Source organism: Microtus pennsylvanicus, chromosome 4 (genome assembly GCF_037038515.1).
Source record: "Microtus pennsylvanicus isolate mMicPen1 chromosome 4, mMicPen1.hap1, whole genome shotgun sequence".
In the NCBI taxonomy this organism is placed as follows: Eukaryota; Metazoa; Chordata; class Mammalia; order Rodentia; family Cricetidae; genus Microtus; species Microtus pennsylvanicus.
In genome coordinates, this window is record NC_134582.1 from 104,714,191 (window position 1) to 104,730,945 (window position 16,755).

Below are 16,755 nucleotides of genomic sequence, written 5' to 3' on the forward strand. Positions count from 1 at the left end.
CAACTATGTCCAGCTACTAATTTTCTTTCTTTTTTTTTGGGGGGGGGGTGTTTCGAGACAGGGTTTCTCTATGGCTTTGGAGCCTGTCCTGGAACTAGCTCTGTAGACCACGCTGGTCTCGAACTCACAGAGATCGGCCTGCCTCTGCCTCCCGAGTGCTGGGATTAAAGGCGTGCGCCACTACTGCCCGGCCCTAATTTTCTTTCTTAAGTGATGTTAGTTAGATACTGTCCTAGTTAGTGTTTCAATTACTGTGAAGAGACACCATTACCATGGCAACTTTTTTTCTTTTGATTTTTTGAGACAGGGTTTCTCTGTAGCTTTTGGAGCTTGTCCTGGAACTAGCTCTTGTAGTCTTGTAGACCAGGCTGGCCTCAAACTCACAGGGATCCGCCTGCCTCTCTGTCTCCTGAGTGCTGGGATTAAAGGTGTGCACCACTACCGCCAGGCTAATTTTTTTTTTTTTGAGACAGGATTTCTCTATAGCTTTGGAGTCTGTCTTGGAACTCACTGTGTAGACCAGGCTGGCCTCAAACTCACAAAGATATGACCATGGCAACTCTTATAAAGAAAAACATTTAAGGAGGCTGGAGAGATGGCTTAGAGGTTAAGAGCACTGGCTACTCTTCCAGAGGACCTGAGTTCAATTCCCAGCAACCACATGGTGGCTCACAACCATCTATAACAAGATCTGGTACCCTCTTCTGACGTGTAGGCATAACGTTGTATGCATAATAAATAAATAAATCTTAAAAAAACCAAAATGAAACAAAGAAAAATATTTAATTGGGGGGGGGGGCTGGAGAGATGGCTCAGTGGTTAAGAGCACTGCCTGCTCTTAACCACTGAGTTCAATTCCCAGCAACCACATGGTGGCTCACAGCCATCTGTAATGAGATCTGGTGCCCTCTTCTGACCTGCAGGAATGCATACAGGCAGAACACTGTATACTTAATAAATAAATAAATTTTGAAAAAAAACATTTAATTGGGGTACAGCTTTAGAGGCTTAGTCCATTATCGTCATGTCGGGACATAGTAGTGTGCTGGCAGATATGGTGCTGGGAGAGCTGGGAAGTCTACATCTTTGATCCAAAGGCAACAGAAGTGGACTGAGACACTGGCATGGTTTGAGCATATATGACTCCTCAAAGCCCACCTGCACCGTGACACACTTCCTCCAACAAAGCCACACCTCCTAATAGTGCCACTCCCTATGAGTTTATGGGAGCCAATTCCATTCAAACCACCAGAGACACTATCTCATATGCTCAAAAGACATCTTTACTTTATTTACATTTTTTGAGATTTGATTTTTTTATTTTATGTGTATGGGTGATTTACCTTCGTGTATGTCTGTGAATGAAGTGTGTGCAGTGTCTGCGGAGGCCAGAGGAGGGTGTCATTTCCCCTGGAGCTAGAGTGACAGACAGCTGTGAGCTGCCAGGTGGGTGCTGGGGATAGAACCTATGTCCTCTGGAAGTGTTCTTAACCCTTGAGTCACCTCTCAGTCACTATTTGCATCTCTAAAAACTATTGACGCTTTGCTCATTTCATTTGTAGAGAAAATGAAACTGAAGTGATTAACAAACTGGGCAGGAAGATACAAGTAATTACAAGCTGAACCTGGCTAGGCGCGCAGCTGAGTGACAGAGACGGTGACTCCAGACTGGCTGAGCAGGAGCTGGAGGTCAACCTGGGGCTACAGAGCGAGGTCCTATCTCAAAAGACCAAAATTGAAAAAGAAAGGGGAAAAAATGAACCTAGGAGAACAGTCACATCTCTGCTACATGATCTATCTGTGCCTCTCAGCTCAAAGTCCTAACTTTAGCCATTTAAAAACTGGTCTGGGTGGGTCTCACCGCCAAATCTCACCATCCGAGTTAGATTCCTGAGATCACAAGGCAGAAGGACAGGACAGACTCCTGTGGGATTGTCCTTTGACACCAGCCACAGAGAGAGAGAGAGAGAGAGAGAGAGAGAGAGAGAGGGAGGGAGGGAGGGAGGGAGGGAGGGAGGGAGGGAGGGAGGGAGGGAGGGAGGGAGGGAGGGAGGGAGGGCCTCAAACTCTTTATTTTTCCTTTTGCGGCTAGTGCTGACATGTTGCCAGTAGAGGGCGGAGGTGAGACACTTTAGGAGAAGATAGGGATGACTTCCTGCTTCTGCTCAAAACGCACCAGGATTCCACAGTTGACACAGATGACAGGGACCTGCGTCTCCTGGGCACAGGGTAGGTAGTGAGCACAGGCAAAACACTGTTGAGAGGCCTGATATAGTGATGCCTACTTGTAATGGTAGCACTCAAGAAGCTGAGTAGGACGATTACACACTACGCTACATAGCAAGGAACAGACAGACGCAGACATCGGGCTGGCAATGTAGCTCACTGGTAAAGCACTTGCCTGGAGTTCTAGCAACCCACTCACCATCAAGTCTGTTAAAGTCATTGTTCGTGTTAATGACAGCTTCTTAAGACCTCATTGCACACATTCCTCATGTTCATGTTGGGGGGGGGGCAGAGCAACTTGATTTCCTAATTGGCAGCTATTTATCTCTCCCTGGCCACACAGGCCAGCTTCAGCAAAACGACTGTCACTCAAACGGGTAGTGCTCTTATACCAGCACAAGCTCCACTGGAGCCTGGAGACATAACAGTCTTCACAGAGGATAGCCCTGGCTTCCTTTTTTTTGTGTGTGTGTGTGTTGTGTGTTTTTGAGACAGGGGTTTCTCTGTGTCCTGGCTGTCCTGGAACTTGCATTGTAGACCAGGTTGGCCTCGAACCCACAGAGATCTGCCTCCTGAGTGTGTGCCACCACGGCCAGGCTGATAGCCCTGACTTCTAAAAGTGCAGCAGTCACAGGTACAGCTGCAGCTGGTACTTTGTTTTGTTTCTTTGAGAAAGGGTCTCTCCACGTAGCCCTGGCTGGAACTCACAGAGATCAGTAATCAGCCTGCCTCTGTCTCAAAGGTGTGCATTAATTAACATGCCTGGGCATGTAGCTCCTTTTTTTTTTTTTTTTTTTTTTTTTGAGGCAGGTCTTCCTCTGTAGCTTAGGCTTAACCATATAGCCACTGCTGGCCTTAAATTTGTATTGATCCTCTTGTCTTTCCCTCTTAGGTTCTAGGATTAGAGGAATGAGCCACCATGCCTGCCTTTTCTTTGCTTGTCTTTGAGATCAGATCTGGCTTGAGACTTGCCATGTAAACAGGCAGGACTTGAACTTGCAGTGATTCTCTAACATTGGCCAGTGTTGACCACTAAGGACTCCCCAAAGGTGGGTCGCAGCTGGGTTCCTAGGCTCACTCGAGCTGTAGTGCCTGTAGGGTTAAGGCTCTGGGTACTAAGGATCGTGCAGCTTTATAGGGAGCTTTATAGGGCATCACTGGCTGCTAGCCCCTCCTCCTCAGCTGTTGCAAAGCACTGAAGGAGCCCAAAGAACTCGGATTTCTGTGCTGGTGGAGCACAAGGATGAGAACTAATCGGTATCAGTGACAGCAGAGGGCAGCAGTCAGCAGCTTCCGGCCACCCTACCCCTGGTCAGCTTTGTAATAGAATGCTTCCTCTGAGATCTTCCCTGTGAAGAGCTTTCTCTGGTACCCTGAAAGGTTATTGTCAAGTTCCACAGAGCATATATTTCCAGAAAATTCCATGGGTGGGGTCCCACAAGGTATGCGGTTTCTCCAAGGTCTGGATCTAACATTTAGGTGGAAAGGATAGGAGTTGTTCCTTTGTCTTTTCTTTTCTGTTCTTTGTTACGTTTACCTATTTGGTGTGTGTGTGTGTGTGTGTGTGTGTGTGTGTGTGTGTGTGTGTGTGTGTGTGTGTGTAGGTCAGAGGAGAACTTGCAAGAGTCAGTTTTCTCCTATCATGTGGCTCCTAGGTCATGGTCTGTCTCTGTAGTAAACACTCCATTTGATCAACCATCTCCTTAATCCTCTTAGATTCTCTTTTTGGCTTTTTAAAATAGGGTCTAACTACATAACTCAAGCTGACTTCAAATTCAAGACTCTCCTGCCTCAGCCTACTATGGAGATTAAAGGTGCAAGCTATCACACCCAGATTCATATTACATTCTTCAGGAGAATTTTCTTTTAAACCCTGGAGTAGCAGCCAGGCACTAGTGGCACACACCTTTAATCCCAGCACTCTGGAAGCAGAGGCAGGCGGGTCTCTATGAGTTCAAGGCTAGCCTAGTCTACAGAGTGAGTTCTAGGACAGTCAAGACTACACAGAGAAACCCTGTCTGGAAAAAAGAAACAAAAACCCCTTTGGGTAGCAAGACTGATGAATCCCCACTCTCAGGCATCCTTCCTCACCCAGACCTGAAGTCCAGATCTCATTAGCGCATGAGTGGATGGGAAGTTACGGGTGCTCCAAGGGCAGATCATACATGCAGCTCCTCCGGAACTTGCCAGGGGATTTGGGACTGAGAGGTGATCAAAGATAACTGGCAGGACCATAGAACCCAGGTCTTTACATGTGAAAAAAGGAATGTTTTTCATTTAGCAGGATTTGTGCTGGTTAAAGGGCAACGACATGTGTGAGATAGTTGCATGTATGTGAAAGTTTTGCTTGCATGCATGGGATCTGCTGCCTCACACTCTTGCCACCACGCCTTGCCCACCATGGTGGATCGTACCCTCCAATTGTGAGCACGAACAAACCCTCCCTGAAGCTGCACTTGTCAGGCATTATTTGTCATAGCAACAAGTAACAAATACATTGACTTTTTTCAGCCTCTAGAGCATTGAGAGTCCCTAGACCCAAGTTCTGTTTCCTTCTAAATCGTTATTGGCTCATAAGGCAGGCCCTGGACTTAAGCAACCGTATCTGCGTTCTGTCTATGTAAGCTGGCTGGCCGTGAACTTAGGATCTTCAGGCTGTCTTATTTTTTAGTATTCAGAAACTCCTTTTCAGAGACTTCCTGTATTGCATTCCTCCTTTTGTGTTCCAGATTTATTGATATATAATTTCCACTTTCTAAAAACTTCTGCATATGACTGTGCTGTCTATATGATGCACGTTCACCCTGGTGCCCATGGAGGCATCAGATCCTCTGGAACTAGAGTTATGGATGGTTGTGAGCCACCATGTCGGTGCTGGGAACCAAACCTAGGTCCTCTGCAAGAACAAGCACTCTTAACCAATGAGCCACCTCATTAACCAGTTGAGGTATAACTCAAATACAATAAAATTCATGCGGTTAAAATTTTCCTCAGCTTCAACTTTTTGTTAGTCTGGACTGGGGCCATGCGTTTTCCCAGTATTGACACTATGACTTTCTGTTCTAGCCATCACATTTCATATATTTATTTACTTCATTTCATGTGTGCAGACCTGTCCATGAGTGTAGGCTTGCATCCTTGCATGTATGTATATTAAAAACTAAACATATGCTGTGGGGTGGTGGCACACGTCTTTAACGCCAGCACTCAGGAGGCAGAGGCAGGTGGATCTCTGTGAGCTTGAGGCCAGCCTGGTCTACAAAGATCGTTCCAGGGCAGCCAGGGCTACACAGAGAAACCCTGTCTCGAAAACAAACAAAAAAACTAAACAAATAATACACAAATAAAATACCTTTGAAAAATATATGTATATTCTGTGTTTGCCGCCAGTGAAAGAGGTCCTTTGTCCTCCCAGCAGAGTATCTGTTGAGGACTGAAGTCATGAGCTTCCGGCAGAGGGTCAGAAGGTAAGGAAAGAGGACAGAGGCCTCTAGCCAAGAGGAACCCCAGTGACCTCACCCAATGACTACAGGCGCTGTAGCCGACTGCGCAGGCGCACGGAGTCCATAGGCGCGGTGGGTGGCGGCAAGAGGCGATTGGCTGGCTGCCGAGGCCCCACCCCTCATTACGTCACTACCCGGTCAGTCCGCAGGTTCGGGTCGTTCTGGCTCCGTTGCACTCGGCGTGCTGCCAGGGGTTCGTCCCGTTCTTTCACTCGTCGGGAACGGAGCACCGAGGCCTGTGAGTCCGAGGGCGCGGGGGTGGTGGGGGTGGAGGTGGTGGTGGTGGTGAGAGCAACTCCGGTAGCGGGATCGCCCGTCTGGCCCGAAGCCAGGCCTGCCTCGACAGCCGCGGGGAACCGGCCGGGAGAGGCGAGGACCTGAAGGGATCCCAGTCTCAGCCCGTAGTTTTGGCCCGGCAGCAAGGCAAAGCTGGGCTAGCTGAGAGGAGGGGCTGCGCCATTGCTGGGGTCGGTTTTGGCGCGCTCTGGCGTTCGCGCTTCCTATTGGCTGGCGCGCGCCGCTTTGGGCGGGGCTGGCGCTCCCGGGAAGGTTTGCTGCCGCTGAGTCTCACGAATGCAGTTTGCCTGGGGCCTGAGGTGGGTCCCTCCGGTCCGCTCTGCTGACGCTGTTGCTGGGACGTGGGCATTGAGTCCTGCTCCTTCCATTCCAGTGATGCCAGTGTAGGTGACAGATGGTTCTCCTCGGACCCTGTTCTATGCTCCTGACTAATGATAGCGGGATCTTGGGCCATCGCCTGCGTTTCGGGAAACAGTGCCCAAGCCTGGGCGTGGTAGTGCTCAATCTCCAGCACTCAGGACGCCGAGGCCGCAGGTTCTAGGTCACTTTTGCCTACTTAGCCCTCTCGAAAGGAAAGAAGAAACAGATCGAGAGTCTCTCGAGTGGGTTTCCGATAAGGTTTTATTAACATGAAATAGAGTAGAAAATAGAAAATTGAAGAACTTCACACTGGGTTATAAGCTGTTTGTATTTGCATACATGTGTGGGTGCTGGGACACAATGTAAAATGTTAATTACATGTAAGTAAGAGAGGAGGAGTAGGTGTTAAATATGCTATGTAGCTGAGGATGAACTTGAATTCAGTTTCTCTGGCTTCCCAGCTGCTTGTGCCATTAGGCCTGGTTTATGCTGTGCTAGGAATGGAGCCGAGCTTCAAGCCATGCAGTTATGCACTCTCCTGCCCACTGAGAGACATCCCCAGCCAAAAGTTCTTGGAATTTTCTTTCCTTTTTTTGGGGGGGGGGGGGAGATGTTGGCTGTGTAGCCTAGGCTGATCTGCCGCCGTATTTCAGGGTCGCAGTCAGGTGCCACCATGACAGGCAGGATGGTGTTTTTTAGGGTAGATCTGAGCCTGCTTAAGTGCCTATTTTGATTTTTTCTGGTGCCCCTTGATCAGCTCTCCCGAGATCTCTGTATTTTGTACAGGACACCAGGCCATTCTATCAGATAGTGGTTCTGCTGTAAAGCAGTAAGATTTTTGTGGTGTAAATAATTTTTTAAAAAAAATCTAGACTCTACCTTTAGATACATACCATACTGGTTTTAAATTGCTTGTTTTTTTTTTTATGTGTGTTTGGCCAGCTGAAAAATGAATCCCAGTATGAAGCAGAAACAGGAAGGAGCCCAGGAGAACATGAAGGTGTGTAATGGAGCCCCTTAAATGTGCCTGAATTTGTTCGTTTTAATTAAGAGGTAAAGTCTTGCCGTGTTGCCCAGGCTGACCCCAAACTCCTGAACTGAAACTATTTCCTCAGCCTTTAGAGGGAATTTAAATTCAGGACTCATTATCAGAAGTTGGAAAACTGAGTGTACCCTGGCATATATTTTGGGGAGAGGGTGTGCAGTGTATCAAATTGTTTTCTGAAAAGGTTAAGGTTTAAACATATGAATGAATGTGGAATCTAGAAGTCTGTTATTAATGTTATTTTAATAATGTGTATATTGTTATACACATTATAAGGAAATGAATGTTATAGTAGTATACATCCCTTGGGTTATAGTTTATAAAGCTTACGTGTATAAAGTAGAAATCCTGGAAGTAGTCCTTGTACGTGTGTGTCAGCAACGTAGTTGGCTTCTTTGACCATTATCAAGATCCAACATTTAGTTTTAGTTTTTTCTGTTTAGAGATTTGATTCATCTGTAATCTAAATTATATCTGAAATGTTGTTGTAATATTTGTTCTCATGGTAGTTGGCATTTGTCCCTCAGTTAAATAGTGACATAATAATCAGCAGTAGAAACTTTACCGTGGGAAAGGTGAACTCTGTGCTGTCAGGTACAGTAACTTTCTCACGCTGGTGTGGTGTCATGTTCTTGCTAACCTTGTTTGAGTATTCACCGTTGTTTGCTATCCCATGGTGCCAGTAGAACTAATGATTCTTTTTTTTTTCCTTTTCAAAATAGAACTTACAAATCAGGAAATATATTGGCTATTTCCATATTTTAAAGAAGACAAAATTTTATTTTTAGAATAGAAACTTGAGGATTTTAGAGGGTTCTTTGTGGGGGCTGGGTTTGTTTCGAGACAAGGTCTCACTATGTTGCCTTGGCTATTCTGAAACTCAGAAATCTGCCTGCCTCTACCTCTACATTCTGAATACTGGGATTAAATGTACACACCACCATGCATGACTTGTTTTTCTTGTTGTTTACTTGTCTTTTGAGATAGGGTCTCACCTGCCATCCTGCCTAGTGTGGCACTCACCACGTAAACCTCAGACTGGCCTTGAACTCAGAGCTCCACCTGCCTTTGCCTACTAAGTGCTGGGTGGTATTACAGGCTTGTGCTACTCTTGCAAGAGTGTTTTGATTTGTCTAAAGCACAGACATTTTATCCGTGTCCTAATGCATGGCCTTGTAGCGGAAACGGCTTCTGTTGTCAGGTGATAGTTGAGGAGGCTATTCTTTATATACGCATGTGCTTGCTTCCACCTACAGTGTGTTCTAGAAGTTATATTCCTGGTGCCAGGCATAGTGCTACAAGCCTTTAGTTCCAGCACGCGAGAGGTAGAAGCAGGTGGATCTGTGTGAACCAAGGCCAGCCAGGGCTATACAGAAAAACCCTGTCTCCAGTTAATTAATAAGTAAATAAGTAAAACTTATATTCCTGGGCCTGTGAGATACTTGTTGCCAAGCCTGATGACCTGAGTTGGATCTCTGGAATAAATATGGTGGAAGGAGAGAACTGACTTGCAAGTTGTCCTCTGATCTCTGTGCGTGCGTGTGTGCACGCACAAGCAAATATAACAAAATATTTTTAATTATATTTCAATATTAACGTTTGTATTTGACCAAACCAGGTGGTAGTGGTGCGCACCTTTAATGCCAGCACTGAAGAAGCAGAGGGGGGCAAATCTCTTAGTTGGAGGCCAGCATGGTCTACAGAATGAGTTCAGGACATCCAGGGCTACACAGAGAAACACTGTCTCGAAAAAAAACAAAACAACACCACAAACCACTATGACCAAAAACAACCTGGAGAAGAAAGAGTTTATTTCAGCTTTCAGGTCTCCGGTCACAGTCCAGCGTTGAGGGAGGTCAGGACAGGAACTTGAGGCAGGAACTGAAGCATAGGCCATGGAGGAGCGCTCCTTACCTGCTTGCTTCCCCTTGCTTGCTCAGTTTGCTTTCTTATGCACCTCAGTACACCTGCCCAGGGATGATAGCGCTGGAACAGCTGAGCCCTTCATATCCATCATCAACCAAGAAAATGCCCCCATGCTTGCCTACGGGCCATTCTTCCATCCGCTGAGATTCTCTTCCCAGATGTATCCTGCTTTTTGACACAAACCAACCAGCAGTTTTCTTTCTTTTCTTTTTCTTTCACAAAATGCCCATAATGTTTGGGAATATTTAGAGTTCTCACATGAATTATTTTTATTAAATAAAAATATTTTGTGGAATCACTAACCTTTTCTCTCAGTGTTTATCTCTTTTGTAAAGTAGAATGTTTGTAAATCCCAGTGTAGAAGATTTTTTTTAAAGAATACAGTTAGTTTTTAATTGAAATTCTGTCATACATCATTTGAACTGTCACTGCCACCACAGAAAGTGTTAATGTGGGTTTTAACTAAAGAAGATGGGTTGACAATGATTACAGTAAGACTACATATTAGAATGAGAAAAGTTATCTGTGTGTCTGGCTTGGGTGATATGACCTACCTATTAATGATTTTAATAACTTTAATCTTGGGAAATAAGTTTGCTGGTTGATTAATCCAACATCTTATTATAATACAACATTGTGATATATATTATCTTGTGTTCTTAGTGGGTTTTTTTAACTCTGAGATTATAGTAAGGCCCAGTCTAACTGTATAGAAACTTGGATAGTAATCATATGCACTAACCAGATAATGAATCGTCTTACTTCTAGAACAGTCCCGTCCCAAGGAGAACACTGAAGATGATTCAGCCTTCTGCAGATGGGTCTCTTGTTGGCCGAGAAAATGAGGTATGTGTCCAGGGCTAGAGTGGGGAGATGGTCAGTCAGCGTTAGACAGTTCCCAAGGTTACTTCAGTGCTAATTTGTTTTAATTGTAGCTAATGTCCAAATAGTTGCTGCAAATAAATTTCTAAAATAATATTATAGATTCTGGTAGATTTTTAAAATTTACATTTATGGGCTAAAGAGACAGCTTTGTGATTAAAAGCACGCATTAGGTCTTCCAGAGGACCTAAGTTCAGTTCCCAGTGTCAGGCTGCTCACAACTGTCTGTAACTCATCTTTAAAGGGGTGGGACACCCTTTTCTGGCCAAGGACTGCATTCAAATCCATAAACGCACACAGATATAAAAATGTAATTACAAATGCAGTCTAAAAATATTACAACTATTAATTTGTGTGTGGGTATGTGTGTGTGTGTTTACCTGGGCTTTGGAGCATGTGAGTGCCATAGTACACAATTGAAGTCAGGTGACAGCGTTCAGGAGTCTCCTCTGTCACTGTGTGGGTCATGGGGATTGAATGCAGGATGTCAGCCTGGGCAGCAAGTACTTTTATCTGATGAGCCATCTCACCAGCCCTGTTTTGGTAGTTTTGAATTGTATAACTTAAAAAAAAAATTCTTAAATACATAAATAACTGAACAATGTAGCTTTCTTGTTTACCAAATCTAAGTAATTTAGCATTTCCATCACAGTTGCCAAAAGGCTTGTCCAAAAGGAAGCTTTGGAATGACCAGTTAACATCCAAGACTTCAAGCTCTGGTTCAGAAAGTAGTGAAAATAAAGATGTTGGAGATGTCACCCAGGAAGCATTTGATCTTATGATTAAAGGTACGAAGAAAGAATATAGCCTTGTCCTGAAAGTTATGATGGAGGTGTATTATTTGGTGGGGTTACTGTTTGATAATTTAATATTTTGTATTGTAAATAGGCAAATACTCCAAATTTGAACACATGAACTATTTGTTTGGCAAGACCCTGATATGGGTAAGATATTAAAGAACAGGACAGTGACTAAATTGATATCTGTAGAGTGAATTGCATTGGGATTTTACAAGACCTGGAAATGGGCTTTTTATAAGAAAAGTGATAATAGAGGAAGGATTTGAATATTCCAAGAGGACACTAAGTAATAGGGCCAATAGGAACATCACTGGGGAAGGGGAGATAAAGAAGAAGGAGAAATATACATTATTGCTTGTTTATTTTTTTGAGACAGGGTTTCTCTGTGTAGCTCTGGCTGTCCTAGAACTCACTCTGTAGACCTGGCTGCTCTTGAAGTCAGAGATCTGCCTGCCTCTGCCTCCCTAGTGCTGTGATTAGAGTCGTGCACCACCTCCTCCCGGCTGAAATACACTTACTTAAAAGTGTATTTAATGGGAGAGTAGTGGAAACCAGAAAAGTGATAATATGTTATAGTCATTGTGGTGGGCTTTTTTATTTGGGGACACAGTCTCACTCTGCAGCTCGAACTATCCTAGAACTCACTGTGTAGCCCCGACCTAGCCTTGAACTCAGGCAGTCTTGCTTCAGTCTTGCCTCACTCGAGTACAGGCTTGAACTGCTGCACCTGGCTTACTGGGGAGACTTTTCCTCTGTATTGGTCAGAGGTCATAAGAAATTGAAGCCTAGAGAAGTTCATTGGCTTGTTCAAGGTCAGTCACAGCAACTTTTGGGTTTGTTCTGAGTTTCCTGGGATGTTGTAAGGAAGTTTAGAAGCACAAAGTACTTTTTTTTTTTTTTTTACAGGAAGGACAAAATTGAAAATGATTGGTCTACTGGATAGAACCACAGCAGCTTTGTAGTACATTCAAAACAGGACTTGTAATGTTTGTACCCAATTAGGTTAAAATCAGTCAAGGGTTAGTTTTATACATGTCAGAAATGTTCGCACAGTCATTGGTGATTGTAGATCATTAATCATAGAAAGTACCAGTATAACTATGACTATATATATCATTAGAATTAAAAGACCCACACAGATTGCCTGAATTTTGTTAAATCTTTTGTTGGTACTGTATTGGTGTACTCTTGCGAAGAAAAATCTCCTATGTAGTTTAGAATGGAGCAAATGAGTATGTTGGTGTTGGGAGGCAAGTTCTTAATAGGGTGAATGAAAATACAAATGTGGTGTGGAGAAGGGAAGGGTGAATTGTTGAATTGGTTGGGAGTATTAGTATAAATTGATATTGAAAACCCTTCCACTTGTCGGGTCGGGGGTGGTGCACGTCTTTAATCCCAGCGCTTGGGAGTCAAGAGACAGGCAGATTTCTGAGTTTGAGGCCAACAGGCTCCAAAGTTACAGAGAAACCCTGTCTCGTAAAACAAACAAACGAACAAACAAACAAATCCTTCTACTGAAAGCAAGAAACATACCAGATACCCAATTCTTGGTTTGTAAACACTATTCTGCACTGAAGCTCTTGAGGAAATGGCTGGCTGTAGGATTCCAGTATCCGGGATACTATATAGAGTGATCCTTACATCTCATATCAGAAAATAAGGAAAAATGTTGGACATGTTTAAGGAACAGATTCAATTCAAAGAAATGAACACTGATTAAATGTGTGAAATTTTCAGCCTCAAAATGACTAGTGGCAAGAATGACTTCTAATTAAACCGGCCACAGTGCCAAACACTTGAATGCATGCTGTTCCAGCGTAAAGACAGGAGGATCACTTCAAAGTCATTCTCAGCTATTTATCAAGTTCAAAATAAAAACAGTGACAGCATTGCTCTTGGTACAGTGAAGGGAAAAGAGATATGAATCTGTAATGGTAACTTAAGAGAAAATGGAATAGGGAGAATTTCTTTCAAAATCACATCCACAGTAGTTATAGAAGATTAAAGCAAGACTCTCCAGTAGAGTTAAAGTTGGTTGGGGAACAGATTAACCAACTCAAGTTTTGCTCCCTAGATCTCTTGTTACCAAGGAAAACAATCTCTACAAGGGAGAAATTTGGTATATGGCAGCCAAATCAAATGATCATATTTTATATTCAATATTGTAACATTTTAGTGTATATTCCTGATAATACACTGAAGACACTGCATTTTGCAATATTCCTGCCAAAAATGTTGAGCCGGAAACAAATTCAAAATTCAGCACTCTATGTAAATTAACTGGTCTAGACGTTTCAAAGGTAACATTATTGGTGCTGACAGTATAGCTCGGTGGTACAGTCCCTGTCCTCCATAAAGGTCAAATAAAAATGCATAAGCACAAAACAAACTTTGTAAAATGTTAAACCGTATAGGTAGGGCTGGAGAGATGGCTCAGTGGTTAAGAGCACCGCCTGCTCTTCCAAAGGTCGTGAGTTCAATTCCCAGCAACCACATGGTGGCTCACAACCATCCGTAATAAGGTCTTGTGCCCTCTTCTGGCCTGCAGACATACATACAGACAGAATATTGTATACATAATCAATAAATATATAAAAAAAAAAAAAACCGGGGCTGGAGAGATGGCTCAGTGGTTAAGAGCATTGCCTGCTCTTCCAAAGGTCCTGAGTTCAATTCCCAGCAACCACATGGTGGCTCACAACCATCTGAAATGAGGTCTGGCGCCCTCTTCTGGCCTTCAGGCATACTGACAGAATATTGTATACATAATAAATAAATAAACAAATAAATAAATAAATATTTAAAAAAAAACCGTATAGGTAATACATCTGCACTTACTTTCCTTCTGCTGCAGTTCTTTTCAAGGATTGAAAACTCTGATATGTTGGGGGAAAAATAAAAATTAGGTTGGAATTTTTCAATAGAAATAAATGACTGAGTTGTTTATAGCAGTAAGTTTTGTGTTTTTGAGATAAGGACTTACTGTGCAGTCCAGGCTGGCCTCAGACTCCTGAGTGCTAGGATTAGAGACATGTGCTCCACCACAGCCAGGGCTTTAAAGTTATGTAAAACACTGATTTATTTCAGAAAATCCATCTTCTCAGTATTGGAAAGAAGTGGCAGAACAACGAAGGAAAGCTCTCTATGAAGCACTTAAAGAAAATGAGAAAGTACGTATTAAATTCGTACCATTTAAAGAGCTCTGTAGCGTTCTTTTTCATTTCAGCATAGTTGGACTGGTATAGACTAGCTTGGGTATTGGTTCAATGTAAGTTTGACTACATGAACAGAGTCCTGCTGTTTACTGCATGGCTTTGTCAGTGGTCTGATTGGAGGGTTCTGGAGATCAGAGCAGATCTATGGAATACTAAGCTTTATTTTCATTTTATAGCTTCATAAAGCAATTGAACAAAAGGACAGTGAAATTGCCCGCCTAAAAAAGGAGAATAAAGATTTGGCAGAAGTAGCAGAACACGTACAGTACATGGCAGAAGTAATTGAGGTAGGTAATTTCATATTCATTGGACTCGTCATGGAGGCAGTGTTTGGTCAGTGAGTGTTCAGCCTGTAATGAGATTCCCAGCACCACTGAGTTTCTTGTCAGGATTTTACTTTCCTTACCTGTAAAATGGAAGTGATAAGCCCACACCTGAGAAAGATGAGAAAAGTTACTCGGTTGCACAGTTGACGCATTTCTAGGTTCTAATTTGTATAAGCATATCAGCTGTCATTTAGAAAACAAATAGGCTTTATCTGACTTTAGAGTCGGGAAATAGCTAACGTTTTCAAAGTCAGCCTGGTTTCTCTGACTTTACCAGGCTTTACTTGATAAATGCTCTCAGCCTTTTTTTTGTATTTACAAAGCAAACCCATCTTACCAGTGGGAAGAAAGCTTTCATCAACCTTCTTGCATTAAATTACTGTCTTAACATTTAGGACCATGGCATGTTGTTATTTTAAGGCTTTTTGTAAAAAATTATTTTTAATTATGAGTAAGTGTGGCCTGGAGCGAGAGTTATAGACACCTGCTATGGGTGTTAGGAATAGAACTCTGGTCCTCTGGAGTTATAGACACCTGCTATGGGTGTTAGGAGTAGAACTGTGGTCCTCTGGAGGACCATGATCTTAACCATTTGAGGCGTCTCTCCAGCCCTGCCTTGACAATCTTTGAAGTACTGAACTAGTTCTCTGTTGACTTTAAAAATATGGTCCCCAACTGGATAGAAATTAAGAACATACAGTTCTGTGGTTTCGGAGAAGTACCAGTTTTAATTGTGCTTTGGAAGCAGCTCAGTCAGTGCTTTAAACAAGCAAAAAGCCCCAGCAAATTGCCAACTGGACTTTGCTGAACTGTGATGTGGCACTCTGTAGACTTTGATATAACACTGTAAGTGAATTTATTGGGGGTATTATAACATTGGTGGGTTGCTCTATTAATAGTGGGTTTCCGTTTCAAGATTTTTACAATAAATTGCTGGTTTTTCCTTAAAAGAGGCTGAGTAATGAACCTCTGGATAGCTTTGAATCACCTGATAGTCAAGAATTTGATTCTGAAGAGGAAATTGTTGAGGATTCTGAAGTGGAAGACTCCGAAGCTGGAACACGTGCTGAAGAGACTGTGTCTTCCTCCATGGATGACAAACCATGTACATGAAGTGTGAAATACACTGCCAACCTTGCCCTTCGGTCTAGCTCTTCTTGGTAAATTAACTACAAGATGCAAGTACTGGGCTCCACGTTTGAATCCTGGGGCCAGTACGCATTAAAATACAGATAGTATGTATTTTTAATCTGTTGTTTTATGTAAATAGCATTTTCATTTTCTCAGTGTCAGATGTAACTTGTGTATATTAAATAAACTTCAATTTCCTGTTGAACATGGTATATTTTGGAGACTTCAGTGTATCCAATTTGTAGAAAATGCACCTGTTTCTATAGTATTTTATTATTTCACTGTTGTAGACATGGGAAATGAACTCTTGTCTGGAGCTGATCTGATCTCAGGATCACTATGAACGCTATTGATTTTCATGTTTGCATATTCTTACTCTGTCATAGGAATATGAGTAAGAATTTGAGTAGTGTCTGCTTTTCTAAAACTTCTCCAAGTGAACTTGATTAGCCAGGTTAAGGCTTGCTAACTGGTAATGTCCTGTTTTGAACCTTCCAAGCCGTCGGTACTGGGTGATCGGGATGGTCCACAGAAGCAAAGTGGCAAGGGTGAAGTGCAGTGAGAAACTCAACATAGCTGAAATTTGGAAGCTGTGTACAAGTGTGTAAATATCAAAGGAGGAAGGAGAAGACAAGGAACACTGCTAGGAAAGCACGGGTGGAATGTGCTCTGGTGGGCATGGGTGTGCTTTTGTGTAAATTGACAACAAAGAACATTATCGACCTTTACTTTTCTTACCCTCATTTACTTGTGTGTATGAATGTCAGAGGTCACCTGTGGCAGTTAGTTCTTCCACCTTGTGGGTTGCAGAGGGGTTGCCAGGTTTGCTGAGCCATGTGCTAACCCCAATACTGGCCTTTAAAGGATATTTTTAGGCACATTTTCTTACAGAACTTTAGTTTTCCTGTCTCTAATATTGAGGTAAATCTGTCTTAGTATTACTGTGATGAAAAAGGCTACTGAGTTTGAAGTAAGTGCTTAAAGGAAGCTATTGGGCTGGGATGTTAAGCTTAGCATGCACAAAGCCCTAGCTTATCCCCAGCT

General features: G+C 43.1%; 1 protein-coding gene across 5 annotated transcripts; it reads left to right on the forward strand.

Annotated features, from left to right (window-relative positions):
* The first annotated feature begins 5,845 nt into the window (after nucleotides 1–5,845).
* On the forward strand, nucleotides 5,846–16,032 carry Gmnn (geminin DNA replication inhibitor). Of its 5 annotated transcripts, none has more exons than XM_075970019.1 (7): nucleotides 5,846–5,967; nucleotides 7,329–7,386; nucleotides 10,126–10,203; nucleotides 10,892–11,027; nucleotides 14,127–14,209; nucleotides 14,431–14,541; nucleotides 15,532–16,032. In XM_075970019.1, exons 2-7 carry the CDS (start codon nucleotides 7,336–7,338, stop codon nucleotides 15,691–15,693), a joined length of 621 nt encoding a protein of 206 aa, XP_075826134.1. In that variant the 5' UTR covers nucleotides 5,846–5,967; nucleotides 7,329–7,335; the 3' UTR covers nucleotides 15,694–16,032. The 5 variants fall into 5 exon arrangements, with proteins under 5 accessions (XP_075826134.1, XP_075826138.1, XP_075826135.1 ...); XM_075970023.1 differs by having other exon boundaries at nucleotides 5,861–5,967; nucleotides 10,131–10,203; XM_075970020.1 differs by lacking the exon at nucleotides 5,846–5,967 and adding an exon at nucleotides 6,289–6,409.
* The last annotated feature ends 723 nt before the right edge of the window (nucleotides 16,033–16,755 follow it).

Excerpts from the sequence above, each read along its gene's own strand:
- Gmnn (XM_075970019.1), top strand. The coding sequence starts at position 7,336 with ATGAATCCCAGTATGAAGCAGAAACAGGAAGGAGCCCAGGAGAACATG. Across the intron at positions 7,387-10,125 it reads GAGCCCAGGAGAACATGAAG|AACAGTCCCGTCCCAAGGAG; the intron begins GTGTGTAATGGA and ends TCTTACTTCTAG. Across the intron at positions 11,028-14,126 it reads ATTTGATCTTATGATTAAAG|AAAATCCATCTTCTCAGTAT; the intron begins GTACGAAGAAAG and ends GATTTATTTCAG.